Raw genomic sequence first — 26,537 nt, 5'->3', positions numbered from 1 at the left:
ATACCTTAATAGTCTCCCTCGGTGAATATGGAAATGGGGTTTTCCCACTCAAATGCTCAGCCCCCCTGTGGAGGGGGGGATCCCGATGCCGTCAGGGAGCAGCCGCATTCCCCCACCCGTGGCTGTGGAATTCCAGGCCGTGCCCCACCGAGCACGGGGCACACGGAGCTGCTGCCCGTTGTGCTGCCATCTGTGCAAGGGCGCGGCTTAATAACTTACCAGATTAATTATAGCCCCGTGTCAGCACATCTGCATTGGTTATTAATCAACAGTTCGTAAATTATGGTCCACAGAGGGCCGGTTGCTTAGAGAAAAAGCTGGTTATTGGAATGGGGCAATACCCAGGCGCGTCCCAGTGAGGAGTTTGGCGGCTTTCAGGAGCAGGGAAATGGGGAGCTGGGTTGGGAGCTGGGGGATGGTGGTGAAGCATGCAGCCAGGTCCAGTTCCCTCTGGGGTAAGCTCCGGGGCAGTAGTGATGCTCACCCAGCAGGTTTATGGCACAGGGACATGGGACAGAGCAGGTGAGCAAACCCCATTAAAACACAGTCCATGAGACTGCTGGCTTCACCAAACACTCGCTGCTGCTGTTTGTTCAAATAACTGCAGATTTTGGGAGGGCCTGACTGATCCCTGCACAAAAAAAAAGTTGAGGATTTCTAAAATCCACCTGGTTTTGCTGGGAGGGCAGCCTGGTCCCATAAGATGGGCAGATGCCCAGATAGGGGTGGCTGGGGAGCATCCTCCTGTCAGACTCAGACACATGACCTTCTTGAAGAGCTGCTGCTCCCTCTTTGTCCCAAGATAACTTTCCTAGAAGGAAAAACAGAGAAGGCAAAACGAAGCTATGTTGTGAGGGCAGGACAAGGCACTTCTGGCTCTTCAAACACTGTTATGGATAGGTTTGTTTTCTCTCTTCTCCAAAGATGATGCCTTTTTTTTTTAATGATGGTTTCTGCTAATGCTCAGCATGGACAAATTATACCCATGGTTGAACAAGGTCAAAGCAAGGCTTTCATTAACGCTTGTTTAAATCAGGTCGTGTGAATCAGGCGCTCAGAGCCAGGTGGAAAATTAAGGCATAACAAAAATGTGAGACAGACTGGATGTTGGTGGCTGGGGTGGCACCACAGGGTCTCCTCCAAAAGCTGCTGAGGTGCTTCCTGGTTAACCTGGTCTGTGTTGACAGGTTGAAACTCTGAAGGCGAAGGTCCTAGAGCAGGCGCAGGAGATCGGCCGGCTGCGCTCGGAGCTGGTGAGCTGCCACTGGGATCGGGCTGAGCCACCTTTGCCTGCAGGGACACTGGAGCTCTGGTTCCTGAGGAGGAAGAGGGCACATGGGGTGGACAAAGGTGGACTAAACCTCCCCAGGGTCACAGTTTGGACCCTCTGGGCCTTGAGACACTGAGGGACAAAAGTTTGTGGGATTTTCTGTCCAATGCAACGTTGTGCCAGTGTCCGTGGGACACAACAGGCAAAGCTCCCTTGGTGCTGTCGCCCTGCGGTGGGAACTGAAAGTCCCTTTGGGGCTTGGGGCTGCCTGGGCTCAGTGGGGGCTCTCTGACATGGCAGGCTGGGTCTCCCCTGATGGAGCAGGCTGGGGGCTCCCTGGGGTGCAGCAGAGTCAGGGCTCCAAAGTGGCAGGAGACTGTGGCTCCCTGAGCATGGCAGGTTGGGGGTTCCCTGAGGCTGCAGGCTGGTGACTCGCTAGTGCAGCAGGCAGAGGCTCCCCAGGGCAGCAGCAGGCTGGGCTCAAGGGGTGCATCAAGGTTCCATCTGCTCTTCCATCCTGGCAGGGTGGCACGGATGCAGAGAAGCACCGGGACCTGCTGGCGGCCGAGAACGAGCGCCTGCGGCAGGAGATGAAGGCGTGTGAGGGGGAACTGCGGGAGCTGCTGCGGCAGCAGCAGCAGCAGCAGGCACCGTGCCGGGACTGCCACCACCTCCAGGTGAGTTGCTGGTGGCAGTGGCGGTGGTGGCAGAGTGACAGGCACCCGTGGGTGACACAGCCTTGTCTGCCATGTTCTGGGGTCAGGAGAACGCTGGGCTGCAGGAGCAACTGTCCCAGCTGCAGCGGGAGGCAGAGGAGACGCGGGCCAAGCTGGTGGAGCTGGACCTGGAGGTGCAGCAGAAGACGAACCGCTTGGCCGAGGTGGAGCTGCGGCTCAAGGACTCCCTGGCCGAGAGAGCCGAGGAGGAGGAGCGGCTCAGCCGGCGGCTGCGGGACAGCCAGGAGACCATCGCCAGCCTCAAATCCCAGCCCCAGCAGATAAAGGTGAGCACCACGGAGCTCTTCATCTCTCCTGGCTGGGCTGGGTGCTTCGCAGTGCCCAGTGGCTGCCCTGCAAGTGCCACCTATCTCTCTGCCCTGAGCGCATCAGCACAACACCATGATTTCCTAAATTATCTCCCCCTGGGCAAACAACAGTTCCATTCCAGGCCCCTCGAGTGCTGTTTCCCCAGTACATCTCTGTGTGCTTTTTCCCCCAGTATATCATCAAGACGGTGGAGGTGGAGTCAGCCAAGGCAAAACAAGCCCTGTGCGAGACCCAGTCCCGAAACCAGTACCTGCAGGAGCAGGTGGGGATGCAGAGGCAGGTGCTGAAGGAGATGGAACAGCAGCTGCAAAACTCCCAGAAGACAGAGGCTCAGCTCCGAGCTCAGGTCTGGGTGTGACAGGTGTAAATCAGAACTCACCTGGTGTTCCCTGCCTGCCTGGTGCTCGCCAGGTGATATGGTGTGGCAGAGGGTGGGCACCAGATCAGTGTCACCCTCCTTTGCTCCTCTCCCAGATTGTGATGTACGAGGCTGAGCTGGAGCGAGCCCATGGGCAGATGCTGGAGGAGATGCAGGCGATGGAGGAGGAGAAGAATCGTGCCATTGAAGAGGCATTTTCCCGTGCCCAGGTGGAGATGAAGGCAGTGCACGAGAACCTGGCAGGTGAGGAAGGTGCAGGGGGCTTGTGGGGTTACCTGATCAGTGCTGGGGTGTCGTCACCTGCCCCTCACCCTGCCTCATGCCTGCAGGTGTCCGGACCAACCTGCTGACACTGCAGCCAGCTCTGCGCACCCTCACCCACGACTACAACAGCCTGAAGCGTCAGGTCCGCGACTTCCCCCTGCTCCTCCAGGAGACCCTGCGCAGCGCCAGGGCCGAGGTGAGTCCCCCTGGATCCACCACCCCATCTCCCCTCTACGCTGAGTGGAGATGCTGGGGGCTTGCTGAGCCGCTGGTCTCCACCCCTGCAGATCAGCCAGGCCATCGAGGAGGTGCACAGCACCAACCGGGAACTGCTGCGCAAGTACCGGCGGGAGCTGCAGCTCCGCAAGAAGTGTCACAACGAGCTGGTGCGGCTGAAAGGTGTGCGGGGAGTGGGGCAGGTCCCGTCGTGGGAGAGCGTGCCCCTGAGGGGGGGCAGGATGGACAGGGGAGCATTCCCATAAGGTGCTCGGGTTGACAGCGGGATGCTTCAGTCTGCAGCAGGCTGCAGCGTTCAGCCTGCCCAGTGTTTGATGGTTACTGGGGGTGGCAGCAGGATGCGCTGGGCCTGACACCATCCCTGCATCTCTCATCCCAGGAAACATCCGTGTTTTCGGGAGAGTCCGCCCCATCACAAAGGAGGATGGTGAGGGCCCGGAGGCGGCCAATGCAGTGACTTTTGACACCGATGATGATGCTGTCCTGCACCTCCTGCACAAGGGGAAGCAGGTGTCCTTCGAGCTGGATAAAGTCTTCCCCCCACAAGCATCCCAGGAGGAGGTGGGTGCTGCTGTCCACACTGTTGGTGTGAGGGGAGGACACAGCCACCTTCCCCTGACCCTCCCCTGCCTCCCCCAGGTGTTTCAGGAGGTTCAAGCCCTGGTCACCTCCTGCATTGATGGCTACAACGTTTGCATCTTCGCCTATGGGCAGACAGGGGCAGGAAAAACCTACACAATGGAGGTGAGTTTGCCTGGCTTTTCTTCCATCTTCTTCCTCAGCTTCCCACCCCATGGTGCCCAGTCTCAGCACCCTCCACTAAGCATGCTGGTGGCCAGCTCAGACCCGTCGTGCACCAGTGATGGTGACTGCTGCTCCACAACAACCCCCTGGGCTTTGTTTCTGCTCAGAAAAAAATACAGAGCAAAAGGCAAGAGGGTGTTTTTCCCCCCATTTCTCACTCCAATCCATCAGGGAACGGCAGCAAATCCAGGGATCAACCAGCGGGCCCTGCAGCTCCTCTTCTCCGAGGTGCGGGGCAAAGCAGCCGACTGGGATTACACCATCACCGTCAGCGCCGCCGAGATCTACAACGAGTCGCTCAGGTACGGGGAGGGCGGAGAAGCTTTTTGGGTGTCACCCCATGCTGCTCTTCCCCCCCCCTCCCACCCGCCCTGCCCTGGCCTCACAGCTTGTGCCAGGGCCTTAGGTGATGTGTTTGGCCATGCAAGGATTTATTTTTAATTTATTTTGGTGCACACCGCCCTTCCCACAAGCTCCAAGACTTACACAGGCTCCCAGCCCTGCCATCACTCCCACTCCCTGGCCCTGATGCAGCGGATGGGGCATCCCCCTCTCCACCCTTGCCCACAGATGCTATATTTAGGACTTTGTAAATGGGAGCTGGGAACGTGAGAAATATTTTCCTCCCTTGTCCAGCCTCAGGCAGGAGGGGCTAGGAGGATCCTAGGAGCACATCCATTAGAATAATGGGGAACAGAGTTGGGTGAGAGCAGGCACATGAGAGCCAAGAGAGCTGAGGTCTATAAATAGGTTGTGCAGCTTTCCCAGGAGGAGAAGGCTGCTCTGGCAGTGTTGGCACACAGCCCTGAGCCGCGGAAGGGATGCCAGCACCCCCCTGGGATAGGGATGGTAACGGGTGCCCCTTTGCCCAGGGACTTGCTGGGGAAGGAGCCACAGGAGAAGCTGGAGATCAAGCTGTGCCCCGATGGCAGCGGGCAGCTCTATGTGCCCGGGCTCACCGAGTTCAGGGTGCAGAGCGTGGAGGACATCAACAAGGTGCGGGGAGATGGGGGGGGTGGGTACAGGAGGGTGGAACCAGGGGTGCAGCGAACCCGGGGAGGGGTTTCTGGTCTGTGACCCCTGGATTCGGGAGCATTTCTGAAGCCCTGGGGAGCAACAGAGACCAAAATAGGTCTCTGGATGTGATGAGAAGGTCACTGTCCCATGGGGTGAGCCACAGGGGGTTAAAAATAAAAGCGTGGGGCCCAGAGTTCCTGAGGGATTAGTGGGATGCGGCTGTCACCACAGTGCCCTGCCTGTCACCCCCTGCCTTTGGTGCATCACCCAGGCTGAGATCTGACAGCGGTCATCACCCTGATGGACCAGGCACCCCCTTGGGGGTGCTATTGCTCAGGTTACATCTCCAGGTGCCCCTGGATCACAGGGGGTTTGTCATGGGACTGGGCCAAACTGGCCTCACCCCCCAACTCCCTGGACTCCCCCAGGTCTTTGATTTTGGCCACGTCAAACGGGTGACAGAGTGCACCAACCTGAACGAGCACAGCTCTCGCTCTCACGCGCTCCTCATCATCACCGTCCGTGGCCTCGACCGCAGCACGGGGCTCCGCACCACAGGTGGGTGCCACGGGGCAAACCCCTCCCCAGGGCGCCTGGGCCGCAGCATCCCAGGGGTGTGTGGGGCCGGGCACTGATGCCAGCCCGGGGGGTTTGGCTGTGTCCTCAGGGAAGCTGAACCTGGTGGACCTGGCGGGCTCGGAGCGGGTCGGGCGGTCGGGCGCGGAGGGCAGCCGGCTCCGCGAGGCGCAGCACATCAACAAGTCCCTCTCGGCACTGGGCGACGTCATTTACGCCCTGCGCTCCCGGCAGGGCCACGTGCCCTTCCGCAACTCCAAGCTGACCTACCTGCTGCAGGACTCGCTCAGCGGCGACAGCAAGACCCTCATGATGGTGCAGGTAGGGGCTGGGCACCCAGTGCCTGTCAGCATTCCCACGGCCAGTCAGTGTGGGTTTTGGGATGAGTTTGGTCCCTTCTTGCTCCAGTGCTGGGGCAGGTGGGAGGGTTGCTGGAGGCAGGAGCTGGGCTGGAACCAGGGGACAGGGCTTGCCCATGGGGACATCTGGTCTGCAGCTGCAGCGCCAGAGGCAGCTCTGTCCCCGTCTCTGCACCCCAGAGGCCGAGGGATGGGAATGAACTTGGAGATCCATGATCCTGCCCTGTGGGCACGATCTCCTTGCATATTGTCATCTCCACATCCCCTCTTTTGCTGGGAGGATTTTGAGTTCTGGCAGCTCCTCCACCCCTGTCCTGTGGCCCCCCAACCCCGGCTGCCTGTGCCCACAGCGAGCCCCCACAGGGGCTGCCCAGGCCCCTGCCACCTGCCACAGCTATTCCCGGCTGTCCCTCCCGCTGTGGCGGTTGGTGACAGGGGATCCAGCTGGCCCAGACACGGATGGACAGAGCCATCCCGGGAGGGGCAGGTTAATAATAGCATCTCACCGGCCACCATCGGCAGGTTTGCCGGGGGAGGGCCCCGGGGTGCGCAGGCAGCTGCCAGGGTGACTTTTCTGCCTGCTCCTCCCTGCCTGCAGGTCTCCCCTGCCGAGAAAAACACCAGCGAGACGCTGTGCTCCCTGAAGTTTGCCGAGAGAGTTCGCTCCGTGGAGCTGGGTCCTGTCTCCCGCAAGGCTGAGCTGGCCTCCTGGCCCAGCCAGGAGCAGCTGGAGGTAACCAAGGAGCTGCTGGTGCCTTTCCTCTTCCCCCTCACTCCAGGGGTCCCCTTGTTTCGCCCCCACACATGTTCCCCAGGGCTTTTGGATGTTCCCCTGGAGCCACCTTTGCTGGGGACCATCACCTGGTGGGATGTGGGTTGTTCCCAAGCAGAGGTGTCCAGCTGATGCTGCTACTTTGGCTGTTCCAAGCCATGTTTTGCAGTAGCCCATAGTACCCCCAGAGCACATTTGGATACCACTACCCAGGCGGGCACAATCTGCCCATGAGCCCATCCCCATTCCTTCCCTTTGAGGACTGGCATGGACTGACCCTGGGTCTGTGTCCCATCTCCTCCCAGGGTGACTCACCGGGTTCTGCAGCAACACCTGGCCGGGGCCACACATCCCACAGCCCAGGGCAGCTCTCCAGTCGCTCCGCCTCCATCCGCAGGAAGCTCCACACTTCAGGTGGGTGGTGGGGCACCTTGGGAGCCCATATGGGGTCCCTCCATCCAAGGAGGTTCCCACCACAAGCCCGTGGCAAAGCCTGCATGAGGGAGTGAGCAGATTCGTAATCAGCTCATTAACTAATTGCTAATTAGCCATGGTCAGCACTTCCCCAAGAGCACCCTGGTGCAAAGCTGCTGCTGGCGGCTCAGGGGGTGTGGGGAGGACAATGCCACCAGGCTGAACTTCTCTCCCCTTTGATTTCAGCCTGACTTAGGGGCAGCCGTGGCTGCCAGGTGAGTGCCTGCGGCGGGCGCTGGTGGAGGGCTCTGCTTCACCCGCTTCCCAGGCAGGGCAGGGCTGCTGGGCTGTGCAGGGATGCTCCTGGGGATGCTTGTGGTACCAGCTCTTGCTACAATGCTGCCAGACGGGGCTGGGGCACTGGTGGCTGTGTCCCTGCCTACTGTGACCCACGTGTCTCTTCCCAGGGAAGCTGAGGTCGGTCCCACTGTGATAAGTGCCAGCTCCCAGCTCGGGCACCAAACCCTCTCCAGGACCCAGCCCCTCACGGCGACACAGAGGTGGCTGCTGGAAGAAATGAAGGCTTCAGTGCTGTTCCCTTGGTCACCAGGACCTGTGACCTGAGGGTGATGGCACCTCTCACAATGAGCAGTACAGGACCAGGGTCTCCTAGCAGCCAGATCCCCCTCTCAGGGTGGGGGACAGTGGTGCTGGGCAGGAATCTGCCCCCTCAGATGCTCAGCTATGTGACAGTTGATTTTAGCCAGAGCGGGGAGCTGCTGGGTGCTCCCTCCATCTCTCCAGCTTTGTTTTTACAATGAAACTGGGTTGGAGGGGGTTCTTGGAGCTGGAGGGTGTGCTTGGAGCCAGGCTAGCCCCTGGCTATGCCTCTGCTACCCCCACAGGGCCAGCCTGGCTATGGCTCCCCCACGACTGCACCCAGGCAACTGCCCGTTGTCTTTCAGAGCAGCATTTCCTCCATGGTAAGTCAGAAAAAAATTCCAGCAGCTCCTTCCCCCGTCGGTTTCTCAAGCCCTGTTGTTGCATGAAGGCCCCTGGTGCCGTGCATGAGCCGAGCTGCCGTTCCTCGTGGTGCCAGTGCTGCCAGGCCCCGGCACAGACCCGGAGCGGTCGCGGGCCGCCTGTGTTACACGGCACCAGGGGGATTTCGCAGTCTCGAATGAAGCTATTGTAAAGTTATTTACCAGTTGTCTTGTCAAGAGAGATCACAGTGTGGTCGAGATGAAAGTGTTTGAAATATTTATGCCTGTTTACATGGACTTGGAACGGAAAACTAATGGAAAACAAGCAAAAGTACCCCAAACCTCCAGCCCAAAAGCCTGTTGGCTTATGTCTGGGGATGGCAGCTAGCAGGGGCATGGGAAGGGGATGGCACTGCCCGTGGTCCTGAGCACCCACCTGTGGGTACGTTTCCTCCTGCTGCAAATACCTGCTGGATGCACTGATGGCTCCTTCCACCACGGCCCTCTCCTCTCACACTTCCACAGCATATTCTATTTAAAAACAAAAAAGGGAAAAATAAATTTAGCCTTTTGTATGATTAAATGTTTCTATGTATTTTAATAATTAAAAATTATCCTGTTTTGTAACAAAACTTATTTTAAATAAACTGTTAAAGCCAGTCGTCCTCTGCTGCTGTTCTTGAACCCTGCTTGGCATGGGGTGGGTGCTCCTTCCCTCACTCCCAGCATCTCCCCTAGGGCTGGAAAAGCCCGTTGCATCCCTTCCCTTGCCCCCGGGCCTGCCTGGCTGTGCAGACCCCCCCTGATTGCAGCCATTGGGCTCCCACGATTAGCAGGAGAGTGAGCGGTTAAACCCTAAGTCAGCCCCAATGCTGCCACATCCTGCTCCACCTCGTGCTTCTCCCAGCTGAGATCTGCTGGAAGCTCAGCAGGGAGGGAGATCTGCTTGGGGCCAGGGAGAAGGACAAGCCCCAAATGATGACACTGCTCCTTGGGCTGGGAACAACCCAGCAGAGTGAAACCACCCCCGGGATTTCCGCAAGCCACCCGGCAAGTGCTGGCTCTCCCGTTGCTCACCGCAGCCTCCCAGCAGGAAGGGCAAGAATGGTCAGCTTTCCCCTGGGACACGCAGGGAACAGAGCCCTGCTTTTCCTGGGTGCTCTCAGGCAGGAGCTGTGCCATGTTAAACAAGACTTCAAGAGATTCAGGCATTTAACACGACTTAAAAAAAAAAAATTACAAATATTTTAATAAAATTCATTTAAGTTACAGATTCCTGGAGAACAGGCTCCAGTGTATAAAATGGGAGACAGGCTGGGAAGAGCAGGGAAGCACCAACAGGAACCTCTTTCCCCAGAGGAAAGAAGAAAGAGGGACAGAAAGGTTCTGACAGACATTTATTGGGGGGAAAAAAACAAAAAATGAACCTCTAAGAGTGGTCCAGTGGATGTAGAAAGACATTAATCAGTCCATGTCCCTCTGTTTCTCCACCCTCCCAAATCCTCACCCCCAAAGGCAAACACATACGACAAGTCCTGCTTAAGTCACATATTCTCACAGGTCCAGGAAGACCTCAGATTGCAGCACAGTCTGAAGATATTAATCTCCTGCATCCCTGGGTGCCAGCAGGGATGTTTGAGAAGCCAAGAGACAGCTTCCTCTTGGTTCAGGTCCTTGAGACTGCACCAGCGCGGCGGCACGGTGTCCTTGCCCGTGTTGGATGAAGCCAAAGGAGCCGATCCCTCACGGCAGCTGATGTTCCTTCTGTATGGAAAGGGCACTCCACCCCACAGCAGGCGTTTGTGGGGCGGCCTCTGCAGTCCTCAGCACGCTGCACAGCAACAGTGGGGCCAGCCAGCCCCGGCCCACAGGGCCAAGCGACAAGAACGGACAGCACAGGCGGGAAGGAGGGGCGACAGCAGGCTCGGAGCCATCCTGCCATGGAAAGGCCAGCACACAGAGCAGCCCAGAGCTTGATGCTGAGATGAAGAGCTGAAATGAAGCAGCTTCCCTACAGGTCTTTGCGGGGCCCTCAAGCCGCCAGGGCCCCTCACACAGCACACGTCTCTCCATTCAGGTCCTCCATCCAGCCCGTAAGGCACCGGGGCTGGGTGGGCGACCAGCCAGCCAGATTCCACTTCCCTACCATTCTGGAGGGGGGGCAGGGGGAAAAGATGGACACATGGAGAGACCTGAAATCCAGCCAGACCACGAGCAGAGGGAAGCTTGGCCACCTGTATTTGCACGTGAGGAAGTGGTGGCTGTTACTCCAGGACAGCCATGAGGAGAAGCAGTTCCCGAAAGGCACTTCCATGGCGGCCACTGAGCCCAGACTTGTTCTTGACAACGTTGCTGATGTTTTTCAGTTGCTTGTAGCACAGCTTGCATTTGTGGAGCCTGCAAAAAAACAACAGCAGACACAGCATAAAACCTCAGCTGCCTAAGAGAAGTGCCTGTTCCTGCAGTGCCAGAAAGGCAATTCAAGCAGGAGAGGAAAGCCCCACAAATGGCCTGGAAAAAGCTGAAATCTGAGCAGAGCTCTGCAGACAAACACCAGGCATTCAGCCCATGTCCTGATGAGACAGGGGAATGGCATTCACATAAGGGCTCTTTCACTCCCCTTTCCCCTTTGGCAGTACAGACCAGGGAGGAAGGAGGTGCTGCTTTCTGAAGGCCAATTCTCAAAGCAGAGCTATCCTGTGAATGAACTGGAAACCCAGGGCCTGGCTGCCAACTCATGTGAAGCAGAGGGTGAAGCCAGAGGGTGGTTTTACTCCCAACACTTTGTTTAGGTGTGACTCAATGCACAGTGACAGAGGGAAAAACAGTCTCTTGGCCTTTTTCTCAGAGCAGGAGGGTTTGGTGTTTGCAGACAAAGGGAAGGCAAGCCCAGTCTAGTACCAGAGCCTCCACGGTGAGGACAAAGCTCACCCAAGAGAAAGGTTGGTTCCAACAGGGAGCAAGAGGAAGCATGTGCCTCACCTTTCCTCTCTGCTGATGTCCACTCCAACAGAAGGTGGTGCAGCAAGGATGTCTGTGATGAGTGGCAGGAATCTCTGGAGAATGAGTTTCAGGGATGTGCAGCCAGTCTGCACATAACTGAAAAACAGAGCATTGGGTCCCCTTTTAATTTCTTCCTGTCCTCCCCACACATAGCCCTCAAACAACTCCCCCTCCACCACCTGTAACCAGGGAAGAGCAACAGCCAATACATCTTGGTTCCAAGGCTTTGACAAAGCAAGCCTGTTCCAAAGGTCCTGGCACATACCCTGCCAAGTGGAACCTCTTTGCTAAAGGGCAAAGATGTCCTGCCAAGGGACTCTGGCAGGAGCCTCTCTCCCAGAAGAAAGAAAAGCAGAAACTTCACCTTAAGAAAGAGGCTGAATTTTTTTGCCCCATAACAACGAGTCTCTGGGGCTGTTGCAGGACTTCATTACCCTTGTCCCAAGCTGACAGCTTCACTCCCATCAGTGAGCAAAGCCCATTTGTTTTGCATTAATGTGATCCCTCCTGGCTGCCAGAGCTGTCTTCAGTCCAACACACCTACACCAAATCCCACTATCCTGCTCTTCCTGCCCATGCATACTTTCCATATCTTTTCCCACACACACCTGGCAACTCCATGGCTATTTTCCAGGCATCGTATCAGCATTATACTGTATCTGTTGTGATTTCTCAGGATTTTCTTTCAGGTACAAAATGCCCAGTGGAGCTCCCTTATCACTATCTGCACCCTGTCCCCCAATCACACCATGTTCTTGGGGCCTCACCTTTCATATTTACTTTGGAGCAGTTTTTCTATCTGCGGCAGGACTATAGTACACAAATCCAGCTTCCAGAGAGACCTGAAAAGAAAAGGACACATCCTGAGACTGGAGACTGAAGCTTTATAAATCTGAGTCAACACAAATAACACTTTATAGCAAAATGCCCAGGCAGCAACACTCAAGTTCACTGAGCAAGTTCACTGACTCCCCCTCGTGAGAGAAAGTGGCAGGTTCTTACAAATTTCATTGACTCTCAGCACAATCACTTTATGAAGCCCCAAGACTTTGATTTTCCTTGGCCCCAAACAACTCCAGCAGGTCCTGGCACTGCAGGCTTGAAAATGTGACTACTGGTACATGCATTTCATGCTGCCACAGCCCACTGGACACAAGGCAGGTCCAAGGCAGCGCTCCCAACTCCCAGCCAGATGGCTCTTGGCTATCCCAGGGGCTGCCCTCACCCAGGACTCACGCTTTTTGGTTGACAATATTCAAGAGGTCCACAACAACAGACAGATCGTTGATTGCCACTGCAGAGTCCAGAGAGTTCTGAGAGAGAAGGAGAAGAAAAAGTCTTCTATTGCAAAGCTCAAACTGGTTGGGCTAAAGCAAATTAGTATCAAGCGCTCCTTTTCCAAAACAAGGTAGAGGAAATGTGAAGCTGGCTTGGGAAGAGAACTCTCTCAGTGGCAAAGTTTTCTCCACCTTTCTTTGTGACTGTTCAGCCTCAGGTGGGACACAGAGGTACTCTGTGGTGCACCCCTGGGGACAAGACCTGTGAGACCCCACGTTCTTTGTGAGGTAGAATCAGCCCCAGACAAGCAGAGCTGCTCAGCTGCTCCCCTCAGGAGCCTCAGGTATCTCCATATCCTTGCCTTGATGTCACTGGTGCTCCATACAGCCCGCACTGTGTCCAGATTCTTGTGGCGGCTGGTGAGCACCACACACATGGTCTCATGGCCCTTCCTGATCTGGGACATGGCTTCCTCATCCACAAGCTCGGTCTGGCTTTGGTTTTTCACAGCCTGGAAGTACAGACACCAATTACAGAGCAGCATGGCACAGAAGGGTGAGAGCTTTCTCTGGCCTTTGAATGGAAATGCCCAATTTGTTCTGACCTCAGTTACTTCTTTTCTGCTTTTTCTACTATGTCAATCACAAACACATTTGAAGCTTTGGAAAAACTCTCCAAAAAAAGGTGAATTTAAAGTAAGTTTCCAAACCCAGTATGTTTTGATGAAGAACTTCGTTCACGTAAACCCTATTTTTTATGTGAAACATTAATCTGGAATCAGCAGATTTTATTACAAAGTATAAATCTTACACAATTTATTAGACTCTCAATTTGATTCCTGCCCATGCCATGCTGGAACCACATTTAGAGTTTGGGATCATCAGGATGCTCTGGTCTTTCTCCTTTTCTAGGACAAGGGAATACCCTTCCCAAGAGAGACCAAGAGGCCTCCAAGATGCAAGAGGCAGAGATTCCTGTAAAATTATTATGTCCATGTAATGGCAGACACCAGTTTTCTAAATGAATCACTGCCTAGTATGTGGAGTTGTTCAGTGACTGTCTCACCCTTTGCTTTCTGTTTGGCAACATGTTGTTTGTGAGCAGGGTTCAACACTGCTGTGTTCACACCTCCCTGCTGCCAGTCACAGTGGGGGCACCTCAGAGAACCCCCTTTCTGATGCCACCCAACACAGACATCAGCTGGAAACCATCATCCAGAGACACTTACTGGTAGAAAGTCAGAGGCCTTCAGGCCAATGGGCTCATTCCTGGCTGCAGGAATCACCGATGGCTCTGTTCTGGTCGAAGAAGTTGAGGAGGCTATCGGTGGCCTCTGGACTGGATCAGGCTGAAGGAGAAATTGGGATGAAAGCTCTAGCAGCAACAGTCTGGCCCTACTCTGATGACCTTTATTTCTAACCTGCTTTCCTCTCACAGCAGGGTCCTAAGGCAGAAGCAGTCTCCAGTTTGCTAGCATAGTTTAAGAGGTAATAAAGTATCACTCAGGTACACACCAAGATGTAATTAAGGTTTGTAAAGAACATGGTGATGCCCCAGCAGAAGTGCCAAGTGCTGTTACTCTTATGATGATCTGAAATTAGGGCAATGGGCTGTGGCCAGCCTGAAGGCTGAGAGAATTCTAAAGAAGCCAGTATAATGGATACTGGCCCATCAGCTGCTCACAATTTTGGCAACAAAACAGCCTCAATTCAAGCACTTGCAGAAACCTGGTGTTTGGTTCTCTTGAGTGTCCCAATTTTGAGATGCAAGGAGAAACACCACTGCAAGAGCAAACAGCGAACAAAAACAACAGACCCATCCCCTGTCAGAGGCCTGGCCTTGATTCCACTGCTCAGGGATGACACCTGGCAGGACAAAGCCTGGAGCTGCACTTTACTGCCCCTCAGTAACAAATCAGCCTGAGTAGAAATCATAGTCTCGAGCACTCGCACATCATTCACAGAGGGAGCACAAACAGCCACCACAGATCACACAGTACATACAAGCTCCTGCTTTGGCAGCGAGGTCTGGACATCCGCAGCTTGGCTGGGCTTCGCTGCTTCCTTTGCAGCTACAGGCTCTACCGAGATGAAAGGAGTGGGAAACAGACACTGAGTGTTCCTCTCAAGGGCTGAGAGCAAAGGTTCTGTATAGCTAGACTACAAGGAGCCGTTTCTGCAGACATGCAGCTCTCCCTCTCCTGAGGGCCATTAACCCCATTCCCACCAAGGGGTCATTTCCATACTCACCATCCTCAGGAGGGGCTGGAAAGGGCTCATTTCGAGGAGGAGTTCGGCCTACAGAATAAAATTAAAAAAATAAACAAGTGAAGGAGCATCCAAGGCTACAGATTAGTGATTAAATCAACCTTGGAGCTGAGAGGTCTCCAACAACTCCACGCATGAGGGTAATCAGTGATACAACAAGCAGAGTTATCTCTTTCGGACCTTGACACTATTGTTGAGTTTAGCCAAAGGCTTTCAGCCTTCATGGATGGGAGGGACAAAACTGACCCTGTGGTTCATTGCTGCTGTAGAGGTGTGAAACATGAGAAAATGCACTGTCACAATAAATGATACTAGAAAAAAATCAGCTCCTGTTAAATTGACTTATATAAGTAAATAAAAACAATGGCTATGAATTCCTTAGAAAGGGCATTGCACAACATCTCCTAAACATCAATGTCTGCTTTAACAAAACCTTTTGCCTTTCATCTTTAATGAAGGCTGCTGACCTTACACAAAACAAAATTTTAAGCTAATAAAATTCCCGTAACACCCTAATCAGGACAGGAAGGCAACACGTTTACAAGGGAGCTCTGGATTCTGAGCCAGGCTTTAACCAGACATCACTGCACCCTAGTAAAGGTACCACCTTCCAGCCATTCACCAACATGATCTGTGGTTCAGTGTCCAAAGAGAATATTAAAGAATATTAAAGAATAATAAAGTTTTCTAAATTCTCCAGTCACAGGTAAAGTCTCTGTTATGGTGAGCCACAGTTCAGATCTACTGAACCAGTTTAGCATCTTCAGCTCAAATCCAAACACAACTCAAAAGCACAATAAACCCTGGTACTGACAGATCGCATTCTTGGGCTGGAAGATCTCTTTGTAATCCTCCTGGTTCTTGATCTCAGCCTTTGATTCCTTCTCATCCCGGTCATCTTCACTGCTAGGACTGTGCCTCTCACTCTCTGAGTTGTGCTTTACTCTGCTGTGGAAAAAGAGATGATGTCATGGGAAGTCATGTTGTCAGAGAGACAGAGAGCACTGAGTTCCTGGTACATTTCCTTAGAACCTCGAAGTTCAACAAGCCAGCAGCCTCCCTTACCTCTGTGGCTTGGTGCAGCTCGTTGAGGGCCTGTCATAGATGCGGCGAAGGGAGGACCCTGTGGGGGTAGGTGGCACAAGAGGCTGGTCGTCCCTGATCAGCCCATGAGGAACAGAATCTGACTTTGGGACTCTGCTGAGATCCACAACGAAGGAAGAGACTGTGCTTTGTGCAAAGGAAACTCCTATCTGCAGAGGCAAGAGGTCAAGGTGATTCACCGGGGAGCAGGGTGCACACCAACCTTTTTGAGAACAGGCAGGATGGAGTGACCATGAGTAACCATGCTTGAGGATTGCTCAGTTCAGTGCTTTGGCTTTTTCAACTTAAAGTTGCCAATGATTTGTGAAAGGCTTGGATAAAACTCTTGCCAAGCATAGCTTCTAAATACTGGTCAAACCAAGCCCCAGTTCTTTCCTCCAGAAGCCAAAGTGGAGCTAAGGCTGCTGAAAGCAAAAGCCCACAACCTTTGTCTAAGGGCTGGGCACACTGCAAGCCCTGGCCACTCACAGTCTGATCCAAGCTTAAAGGTCAGAAGGCCTGCAAGAAGGCAGGAGGATTTTATCTTTTATCTCCCAGTTGCCTCCCTCAGCCTCAGGAGCAGTGGCTTACCAGCTGGTTGTTGCTGATAGATAAGTCAGCTACTTTTCCCCAGTTCACCAAGACCACATCAAAACAGCGCTCTGGCTCCCAGCCGTACACACGCAGCGAATCCTGGAAGCCACTGTACAAGCAGCAGCCATCTGGGTTGAAGAGCACACACCTGGGAGGAAAGTGGGTGGAGAATCAGGCACAGCATTCCCACCTTGCTCATTCCCTGTGGGCCCCTGACTGCACTGAACATCTCCCACTCTGTTTGTAACAACGAACCTTCTGATCTGGTGTTCACCTGGGCAGCCTGGTGGGCCTGTGCAACATCTCCAGCAGCCCAAACTTCTCCCCAGTAAGTTTCCTCTCTCCGAGGAAATCCTCTCTTCACCCCCACTTTAGTCAATCCCTAGCACACTTGAGTAGGAACTGAATGTACCTGACAGGAGTAGCCTCCTCTTCGATACAGCTCACAACTTGAAACTTCTCCAAGTCCCAGAACCGAACAGTCCTGTACACACAACAGAACAAAGCTGCTCATCCCTCTAGAAATCACTGTAGGATCCAGGATTTAACAAAACACTAATAGCTAGAATGACTTCCAGTGTTGGGCACGAATGGTGACCCTACACAGGCGAGTCTTGCTAAGATCTGTGAATCCAGACAGAGATGTTTAGAGCCTCTAGACATGGATGGGCATTTAGAGCTGACCCAGAACTAAGAAAACACTCTATTAGCTAAGCAGGGCTGCCTGCTGTTCACACAGGATGTCAGCTGGATTAGTGAGATGCTTGAGGCTACGCACTGGTTCCTAGTGTGGCAGAAGGTGCCATCAATTTTGGATGAGAAGCCAAGATCCTCATGTTCTGCCCAGCACAGATGGGGCGTCCTGCTGGTTAGAGTTGTGTGACATTCCTATTTCCCATGTTCCTGCAAGGAAGAGCATCAAGAAAGAGAACAGACATACATTTCCCATCTTTCTCCCTCCCCTTATGTACCTGTCAGAGCTGCCAGAAGCCAAAAGGTATTCATTGGGATGGAATTCAACAACATTTACTGGGCCGGTGTGTCCTGTAAACTCAAACATTAACTTCCCAGCAGTCAGATCCCACAGCTGAAAGGAAGAAAGAACAGAGGGACACTTGAAGAGATTTAATGTTAGAAATTTCCAACACACTCAGGATTTCCTTGTACTGGCAACTTTCTAATCCTTCCCTCCTCCAAGAACAAACTCAAGTCTGTCAAAGAAAGCAATGATCAGGGAAAAAGTACTATCCCAGTCATTTAAGGCAGTATTTTTGGGTTGTTTTGATGTTATCTTTTAAATTTTCCATGTAATTTGTCCCCCAGAAGTTTCTGGTTTATATTTAGAGACTAAGATAAAATACAGCAGTTCCACCTGTCCCCACAAACTATATCTCAAAAGTAAACAAAAATCCAAAAGCTCTGACTCCCTCAGCAATTCCTTCTTTCTGTGCTCTAGTCTCCACTTAAAAATCCAGTGAAATGACTGCTCAGTTCATTTCACGTGAAACCAAAAATAAAATCAGTCCTTCATCTGCATTCCCTCATAGCCCACGTGAGACAACACTGAGACAACACTGCTTCAGTTGATACTTTTCTGAACTCCTTCTCTTGCTCTGCTCAGCCCTGGCAGTAATTTTGAGGTTGGTAATCACGTGCAATGTGTATGATAACACACCCCTACTGAATTAACTGAGCAGAGCCAGAAATCGGTGTGATGAAGCAACATGCTTGTAGACAATTCATTCTGTAAGGTTTACTGAGAGAACCAAGGCCACTGTTCAGGTATCACAACTCTACCACCACCAAAACTTGAACTTTCATGCTCACAGTGCCAACATGCCTATTAGGTAAGTGCATTTCAACACATGCAGCAATTTTCTGGGGGCTACTGGACAGGATGCCCATAAACAGACTGGTCCTTGCAAAGCCACAGGGCTCAGCCAGCTGCCTAATGAACTAAAGGCATTTATGAGTGAGTGCTGGTAATGCCTGATGAAAAGATCCCAGCATTCCCACATGCCACAAGCACATAAGGAGGGTGTCACAATAAATTACCTTTACAGTGTGATCATCAGCAGCAGAGGCCACCCACTTCCCATCAGGGCTAAAGCGAAGACATCGAACCGCTTCTGTGTGACCCTGAAATGAGCAAGGCCACTTCACAAATCATGCAGATCTTATTCTCATGCTGGAAAACTAGGAAGTTATTTGTACATAATCACTTTAAGGTTTGCTCACAAGTCCTCAACAGAAAGCTTTCTCCCCTCTTTGCCTGAAAATAATGCAGCATTTTACCTTGAATGTGAAGATACAGCCTTTTCTTCTTACATCCCAGAGCTACAGGGAAGAAAAGCAAACAAATTATATGTTTGAAGCAATATGTAGGGAGCCCAAAGGTCCTGCCAGAACAAGAGCTCTCCCCGTCACCAAGCTAACACACTGCAGAATGAAGGGGCTGCTGAACCCCTCTTTGCCTCAGGGATGTTTTCTAACCTAAATCCCCGAGCAAGAATCACTCTTCTAAAGTATTTCACACTACAGCAGCTCAATTCTGACAGCCAAATACCAGCCTGACACAACCCACAGCAACCAGGACACCTGTGCTTGCTGACACCAGGTCTTGGCTGGCACCTTACTCAGAGCCACATTCCACACCAGAAGAGTCACACTCATGAGCTACTGCTGTGAAAACACACGCAGGGATTTCACAAGCACTCGCAAACACACCTGCCCACACACGGAAATGACGATTTGCAGCATCTACCAACACTTCTGGCACTGTTCAAAACAAAGTAAAGAGGGGAATATCTCTAGTGGAAGTTGGGTTTTACCTTAATATTGGTATCCAAAGAGCCAGATGCCACAAAGCTTCCAAAAGGATGGAAATGAAGGCTGCAGATATTCGCTTTGTGACCCGGTAAGGTACGAAGAACTGGGAAAAGGAGAGGCAGAGTAGGGAGAAGGAATAGGGAGAAAATATTTAGCAGCTCATTTCCCCCAGACAGCATTCAGAAGTGTAGCCATCCTATCCTCACCATTAATCTCATGCTAATACAACACACATTAGACATGATATATATTGTTTATTTCTCCAGATACATTATTTTATGGAAATGCTTCTGACTTTACCCTTGCAATGCAAAGAAACAGCAACAGAGGGCCCATGTTCAGTGATCCTAATGAAAGTCCTGTCCTTACATATGGAAACTCTGGAGAGAACTCCAAAGGTCTCCATTCTGAAAATGAGGCAGCTGGCAGGCTGCTGCAGCATCTTTCCACTTGATACACAGCAGAAAAATGGGCTGGGGAAGGAACAGTTTTAGCCAGGAAGTGAAAGGGACATTTGACTGCCTGCAGCACTAACCTTCCAGTGCTATTAGACAGACCCTTTCCTGGGACTCTGCACCCCATCCAGGCACCATCTCATAGGTTCAAATATTCACCCTGGACTCCTTCAATTGTCCCTTGCAAGAAGCATCCAAAAGACCAGGAATGGTCGCTTAGGAAGCAGGAGACAAAGAAACTATCAGTGTTTCAGGAAGTCATCAAGTAACAGCCCTTGTAATTCTGGAAACCAGAAGAGACCAGTAGAACTGGTAGATCATATCTCTGCAAGGAGAGACGAATGCAGAACTCAACTGTGAGGAAGAAAAATTGCTCAGATAATAACAAGGGCAATCCCTCTCCATCATCTGGTGATTCCCTTGGCAGAAATTAGCTCTTGAGTCAGAGCTGGAGTGGTCATTTGCACAGACACTGGTTCATAGGTCTCCTAATAAATTCAGGCAGATCAGCTACTCTCCACTGGTAATGCCAAACTATTCCATAACTGAACTGATTCTAACTGTCTGAATGACAGAAGTGCTTTTCATTACTGACGCCATCTGTGGTTTGCCTTCTTAGCTCAGCCAGTGTAAGCCTATTTTCATTGCACATTCCCTCTGTGAGCAAGTAGCAACCTATAAGAAATACTCATTTTCTGGTATTCCTGCTGGAATGCACTCAAGTGATTTATGACAGCTTTGCAAATTCACTCTCGGATTTGAGGAAAATGCAATAAATAAAACATGACTCAACAGTCGGTCTTTAAAGGATCAGAGCTCATTGAGTTCATAGCTTTTACTATTTATTAAAAATTAGGTCTTTGTCTATTTCATGCAAGAGCAGGAGAGGAAAAAATTGCTTGAGCTAAAAAAAAAAGTTAGAACCTAAGAATGAGAACAAGAGGTTAGTGAGTGGGAGAATTCTGGACTTAAGCAGAACTTAAAACACTTAAAACTTCCAATCTGGTTTTGGATCCTTTTATTAAGGTTTATTTTAAGCTGAGACTCTGAATACAAATTCTATACGCCTAGTTATCTGTACATGCATGGAAAAGGATCTGGAATGTAGATTTCAACACACTCAGGTCAAAACCATAGAAATTAGTTCCTCAGATCAGTGTCCCCAGTACATGCTCAAATTTCTACTTGAGCATGAATACACAGCTCTACAGCCTCAGTAGAATGGCACAAAAGCCCTCTGAGAGGGCTGCAAATGAAGATGAAAGCAATGCCAGGCTCCTGCTCCTTCTTAAGTCAGGAACCTTCTGGGTCAGCATAGATACTAAGTATAAGGGTTCTCCAAAAAATGTGCATTAACAGAAGCAGAACCTCACGGACACGTACCTTTGGCAGCTTCCAGGTCCCAAACTCGAATGGACCCTGACCGGGACCCTGCAACAATGAGCTTCTCATTTGGATTGACCTGTAGGCTCTCAATGGGGGTTGTGTGGCCTGTCAAGCTCTGCAGAGAGAACCATTAGTCACAGTCAACAGCTGCTGACACAGCCCTGTATGAACCATGGCATTGTTCATCCTCGAGGGGTAACTCTCCAGCCATGAGCTGGGACCTGGTCCTTTCTCCTCAGCAGCCACCCTAAAGCCCATCACTGCACATAGCACGGCACACTCGTCTTCCACGTTATCCCACTTTCTGGAGCACACTGACTAATTTTGAAAGGATGCATCAACAGAGACACAGGCAGTTAAACATTAGGTGTGGACGGCCAGACAAGGTTGACACATTCTTACATCATAAAAACTGTGCTGTGCAAGCACAATGGCACCATGTTTTCTCTAAATGGGTCATGTAAGTGTCATGAACTGGTTACAAAATCAAAGCAAGAGCAAAAGCAGGGCTACTTCAGAGCCTTCACATAGGGAAGGAGCCACACATTGCTGCCAGCAATGAGTGTCACAGTGATAACATGGTCCCAATTGACTTGAGGCATAAGGCAGTAATTCACATGTATGTATTCCTTTCATCCTTGAGCACCTGAAAGCTTACAAATTATATCACTATTTTGAAAAGGCCTGTATTTAAGTAAAACACAAGAATATTTAGAACTAACTTCAGAAAGCCAATACCACCATTACAGACTTTTTGCTTGCCAATCAAGCAATATTCTCTGCTTTCCTCCATCCTCAAATATGTCTTTTTAAATAGCTATGCCAGCTCTGTGCCTCCCACACATACAGAGGCTGGGAACGCCAGCTGGAAGCTGCCTGTTCTACTGGGGCTGTCTTAGGATTCCATGTGCAATTGAAATCCCCTACATACTCTACAGGCAACTGCCTCTGCTTAGTGAGAATCACAGCTCAAACTCAACCTGAGTTGCAATTTTACTTCTCCTTCTTTCCCAGCATGGAAACATTAGGAACCATAAACACTAAAGACGAATTTCAGAGGACAAAACACACAGAATGGAAAAACAAAGTAGACACATTCTCCTTTTAGCCTTTTTGATCCTACTTCCCTGAGTTCTCCCTCACAAGGTTCTCACTGGCTAGAGCAATGCCTTCAATACCACAACATTACTGTGCTGTTAATTAAACAAATTACAAGGGGCATGTGCTAAAGGTGGTTTTCCACAACACCCACTCAAGAAAAAAAATACAATTCAGGACAGACATCTGTTAAATACATTTATGGCACACTTTAGTGACTGCTGCTGGGTAACCTTACTCTTGCTAACACTCTTGCCCTGCATTCCTCCTCCCCAGCCTACAGCAAACTATTGTGACAACCTTTGTGCTGGCAGTGAGGGACCATGGGACAGGTGGGAATGCATCCTGCTGGGGATGTCTCCTGCTATGACTGCAAACTCCAGGGTATAAAACTGGCCCCTGTAGCCTGCACTATAAAACTAGGTGATCTTATACAAAACTCTTCCTTTAATTATCTGTAGCCTGGTAACACATAAAGCACAGTATTCATTATCTGAGCAAGCACTGGCCCAGCTCAAGCACCCAGCCATCCCAAATCTCTCTGGAGCAGGGGCCTCACCAGGCACCCAGTTCTGTCCTTATCTTCAGCTAGAATCTGGTCACCCAGCTTTGTGTTGGTAAACTATTCACCAGTCCCACAGGCTACAGCCCAACAATCTTTTCCTCTCATTCCCCACCCTCCAAACCTCAAAAAGCTGAAAACAGGCTTGTTCTTACCATGATGCAGTTGGGCTTGCTAACTGACCATATGTTGACCCGACAGTCATCTCCTCCAGTGGCCAACATCCGGCCTGAACCTTTTCCCAGGACTACTGAGGATACATTGCTGCTGTGGGCCACGATCTCTTCTGCACAAAACAAAGCCAACAGTTATCACAGACTAGTATAGCAATTTTCCTCTCATTGCTCCAAAACCACTAAAAAATATTCTTCCTCCAGAAACTTTACAGTTTTCTACAGACAACCTGCAGCAGCCCACTGTTCAGATAAGAAGTCACACTATTATCTTGCTTGAAACATTCTCTTTCAGCTCTGCCTGCTGCACTTAAGACATTTGCTGACCAAAGCTTCACGACTCCAGTGCTCACATGGCTTACAGAAAGCATCTTCTCCCACTTGCAGCAGCTCAGGAGCTTTTAAAGATTTGCTCAAGTGAAGCACGCTGAGCACAGAAGGTCCCTTACCTGCAATAATGCACAGCAGCCAGAGTCACCTAGTGGAAGGCTCTCTAATCCTGTTCTAGAAAGCAGCAGCAGCAGACAGTCTAACCTGAGAGGAGCTGGCAGATGAGCAGTGGTACAGTTTGTTACCCTACCCAGAAAAAAAGTTGGACTCAGCAGCAGGGAGAGGTGGAGCTCCCTTCCCTGAGCTTTGGCAGAGGCTTTGCTACATACCCACTAATACAGGCAAAACTGAGCACTGCAGAGCATGAAACTGTGACAAAGGAGGGTGAATGTCTATCCAAAAGGGCAGAAAAGAACAAATCTCATTAATGCTACAAAACTGTTAAAAAAATGGGGGATAAGGGGAAGCTCTGATGCTGCAGCAACAGAACTCTATGGAAACCTCATCATCATAAAGAAACCAATTTGGGGCAAAAGAGGAGCTGAATGAGCATCTTTGCTTAGACATCTCATTTGCACGGTGGACTTTTAACTCCACTCAAATTCTTGGCAGGGGCTTTTGGGAGATGCATTTGCATGCCTAATAGTCATGAAGCTTGTCCGCAAAAAGGCTCAGGAGCATTGATTCAGCTTTCATTCAGATGGTTTGGATGGGAGGAGCAATTTGAACATTTTACACGCAACACTAATCCAAAAGGATATTAGACAGCTGCAACAATAATTACAGGTACTTTGATCTCGAACTCTCAGAGTGCTTTTTTGAAAGAAAAACGGCCCAGCTTTCACCTGGGCTGGGGAAACACCTTTCAAATTACAAAGGTAACCAGACCATAAACTACATGCGAAGGGCAAATCTGAAAATATGCTTCTATTGTGTTGAAAGACCAAACTTCCACATGACAGTGGTAAAACAAAGTGTTCTTAAAACATGGACTAGAAGGCAACCAACAGTACAATTAGCATTAACAGACAACTCACTAGTTAAAATTGAAAGGACAGCTGCAGAGTATTGCTGCTGAAATGAGTGTGTCAGCAGCTCTGCTTTTTCCTTCCTCTTGATTTCATTCTTAATATTATATTGTAACTTTATAAGCGTTGGGGAAGCATCCAACCCTTTGTTCACAAAAGCCAGGTGATAATCAGGAGTCTGCCTTGGCCAGAGAGGTTCATCCGCTTCCCCACAAATCTCCTTAAACCCACAAACTTTTTTGTTTCATTTCTTGTCATCAGCTATCACTCACCAGCCCAGAAACACCAAACTCCTAATTAGCATTGCTGAAACACTCCTAACACTCAGAATGCTTCTTGCTCTAAGTAGGATGTTAAGATGGGGCAGAGCCTGACAAAAACGAAGATCAAGAACTTCTGCCCACTTAGGGAACGGAGATAGATCGACTTCCAGCTTTTCCTACGACTGGAGTTTCAGGCATGGGAAGATAACACAGTAAACTGGCTTTCTGCTCAAAAAGATACAAAATTGCTAAGTCAACTACCTCAGACTCCTTCATGTGTTACCAGTCAAGGATACTGTATTTCTGCTGGCCAATTTCTATAACAAACATCAAAGATCTACAACAAATGACCACATTCCATTGCTTCTAAGCATTCCTCGAAAGCTCCCATGAAATAACTCACCAGTGACCAGCGAAGCAGACAGAAATTGGTAGTCAGCAACTGTTTACTGCTCCTTCAGAGAAAGAATGGACATAAAAGCAGCAGATTCTTACTGTCTCTTGCAAAGCAATTTCAAGAGAGACGCACAGGCCCTGCAAACTCATTCCTCCTGTAGTGAAGAGCTCAGTGAACCTTCTGTAACCAGTGAGCAGCAATGAAGGACAACCCCAAATGGGCTAAGTTTGGGGGTTCCTCTCTGACACTGAGGGGATTCCCTGCCACAACCTGGACTCTGAAGGGGGCTTTCCATTGAACCACAGAATACCCTAAGCTAGAAGGCACTCACGAGGATCATTGAGTCCAACTCCTGGCCCTGCACAGGACAGAAATCCCACCATGTGCCCAAGAGTGTTGTCCAAATGCTCCTTGAGCTCTGCCAGGGCTGCTGCTGTGACTTCCCTGGGGAGCCTGTTCAGTGCCCAACCACCCTATGAGTGAAGAACCTTTTCCTAATATCCTCTGGCACAGCTCCAACTGTTCCCTCGGGTCCTGTCACTGGTCACAGAGAGCAGAGATAGGAGCTGCCCCTCCACTGCCCCTCGTGAAGAAGCTGCAGCCCACAGTGAGCTCTGCCCTCAGTCCTCTGCCTCTTCTCCAGGCTGAACAAGCCAAGAGACCTCAGCCGCTCCTTGTACAGCTTCCCTCTAGACCCTTCACCATCTTTGGATGCTCCCTAAAAGCTTTACATCCTTTTTATACTGTGATGCCCAAATCTGCCCCCAGGACTCGAGGTGAGGCTGCACCAGCACAGAGCAGAGCAGAACAATCCTCTCCCTTGACCTGCTGGTGATGCTGGGCCTGATGCATCCCAGGACACGCTGGTGGCAAATATCCAACCCTTGGGGCTACCAGGGCACACTGGTGGCTCATATCCAACTTGCCATCGACCAGGACCCTCAGGTCCCTTTCCACAGGGCTGTTCTCCAGCCTCTCATCCCCCAGTCCAGCTGTACATCCAGGGCTGCCCCGAGACAGGTGCCCCATCCCTCACTGCCTCCGTTGTTCTTGTACCACATCGGAGTCACGCAGGGCCAGCCGGGCATTTGGGCTAGCAGCAACCAGAAAAAGATACAGGCCGTGAGTGACCCTTTGGCGACAAGGCTGCGCTATTTCCCGTGCCGCTATGTTTTCAAACGAGGCTTCCAGGAGTTAAAAATTCCAGTCGGCAACGTTCATCCCACACCCAGGGCAGGGATGAGCTGGCTCATACCACCCCCCGCCCCGCACTCACGCAGCTTCCACGCCGTCTTCGTGGTGACGGCCACGGCCATGGCTCAGAGCGGCGCCCCTGGGGCGGGCACGGCTGCAGCGCCCTCCTCCTCCCGGTGAGGCTCCGCTCCGCTGGCGCGTCCTACGGGGCCGTGCACCGGGCTGCCCCGGCCGCCCTGCGGGCACACACAAACACGGTCACGGCGAGAACCCCCCGAGCGGCGGCGCGGCGGAGGCGAGGCCTCACCGCTGATGAACATCACGGGGCGGGAGCGCTCCTGGGCCGCCGTGGGGGATCGTCCTGGACGCTGGTGGCGCGGGGCCCAGCGGCACCGCAACCGGGACCGGCACCGGGACCCCCCCCGCCTACAACCGGCCCTTCACAACAACCCCGCGCCGCGCCGGGCGGTTGCCCG

The 26,537-nt window shown here is 51.6% G+C and overlaps 2 protein-coding genes across 4 annotated transcripts; one reads left to right on the top strand and one right to left on the bottom strand.

Annotated features, from left to right (window-relative positions):
* The first annotated feature begins 2,167 nt into the window (after positions 1-2,167).
* KIFC3 (kinesin family member C3) lies at positions 2,168-8,743 on the top strand. 2 transcript variants are annotated; one of them, XM_018083056.2, is made up of 15 exons: positions 2,168-2,273; positions 2,489-2,662; positions 2,791-2,938; positions 3,025-3,155; positions 3,247-3,358; positions 3,576-3,757; positions 3,836-3,940; positions 4,172-4,302; positions 4,873-4,996; positions 5,446-5,575; positions 5,685-5,914; positions 6,551-6,685; positions 7,030-7,138; positions 7,385-7,413; positions 7,606-8,743. In XM_018083056.2, the coding sequence occupies exons 2-14, from the start codon at positions 2,585-2,587 to the stop codon at positions 7,387-7,389; spliced, it is 1,620 nt and encodes a 539-aa protein (XP_017938545.1). In that variant the 5' UTR covers positions 2,168-2,273; positions 2,489-2,584; the 3' UTR covers positions 7,390-7,413; positions 7,606-8,743. The 2 variants fall into 2 exon arrangements, 1 of the variants encoding a protein (XP_017938545.1); XR_001921984.2 differs by having other exon boundaries at positions 7,030-7,413.
* A 600-nt stretch (positions 8,744-9,343) lies between these two features.
* KATNB1 (katanin regulatory subunit B1) lies at positions 9,344-26,275 on the bottom strand. 2 transcript variants are annotated; one of them, XM_008924184.3, is made up of 19 exons: positions 26,144-26,275; positions 22,832-22,962; positions 21,014-21,131; positions 19,178-19,278; positions 18,642-18,683; positions 18,402-18,485; positions 17,318-17,433; positions 16,759-16,830; positions 16,344-16,494; positions 15,735-15,922; positions 15,484-15,617; positions 14,652-14,699; positions 14,406-14,482; positions 13,631-13,750; positions 12,764-12,913; positions 12,361-12,437; positions 11,892-11,966; positions 11,104-11,220; positions 9,344-10,518 (listed from the first exon to the last, which is right to left on the bottom strand). In XM_008924184.3, exons 1-19 carry the CDS (start codon positions 26,181-26,183, stop codon positions 10,386-10,388), a joined length of 1,974 nt encoding a protein of 657 aa, XP_008922432.1. In that variant the 5' UTR covers positions 26,184-26,275; the 3' UTR covers positions 9,344-10,385. The 2 variants fall into 2 exon arrangements, with proteins under 2 accessions (XP_008922432.1, XP_008922433.1); XM_008924185.3 differs by having other exon boundaries at positions 15,484-15,614.
* Between the last annotated feature and the right edge of the window lie 262 nt (positions 26,276-26,537).

Source organism: Manacus vitellinus, unplaced genomic scaffold, assembly GCF_001715985.3.
Source record: "Manacus vitellinus isolate BGI_N305 unplaced genomic scaffold, ASM171598v3 scaffold_10_pilon, whole genome shotgun sequence".
Classification (NCBI taxonomy): Eukaryota; Metazoa; Chordata; class Aves; order Passeriformes; family Pipridae; genus Manacus; species Manacus vitellinus.
The sequence above is the reverse complement of the archived record's forward strand: the minus strand, read 5'-3'. Positions and strand labels throughout refer to the sequence as shown.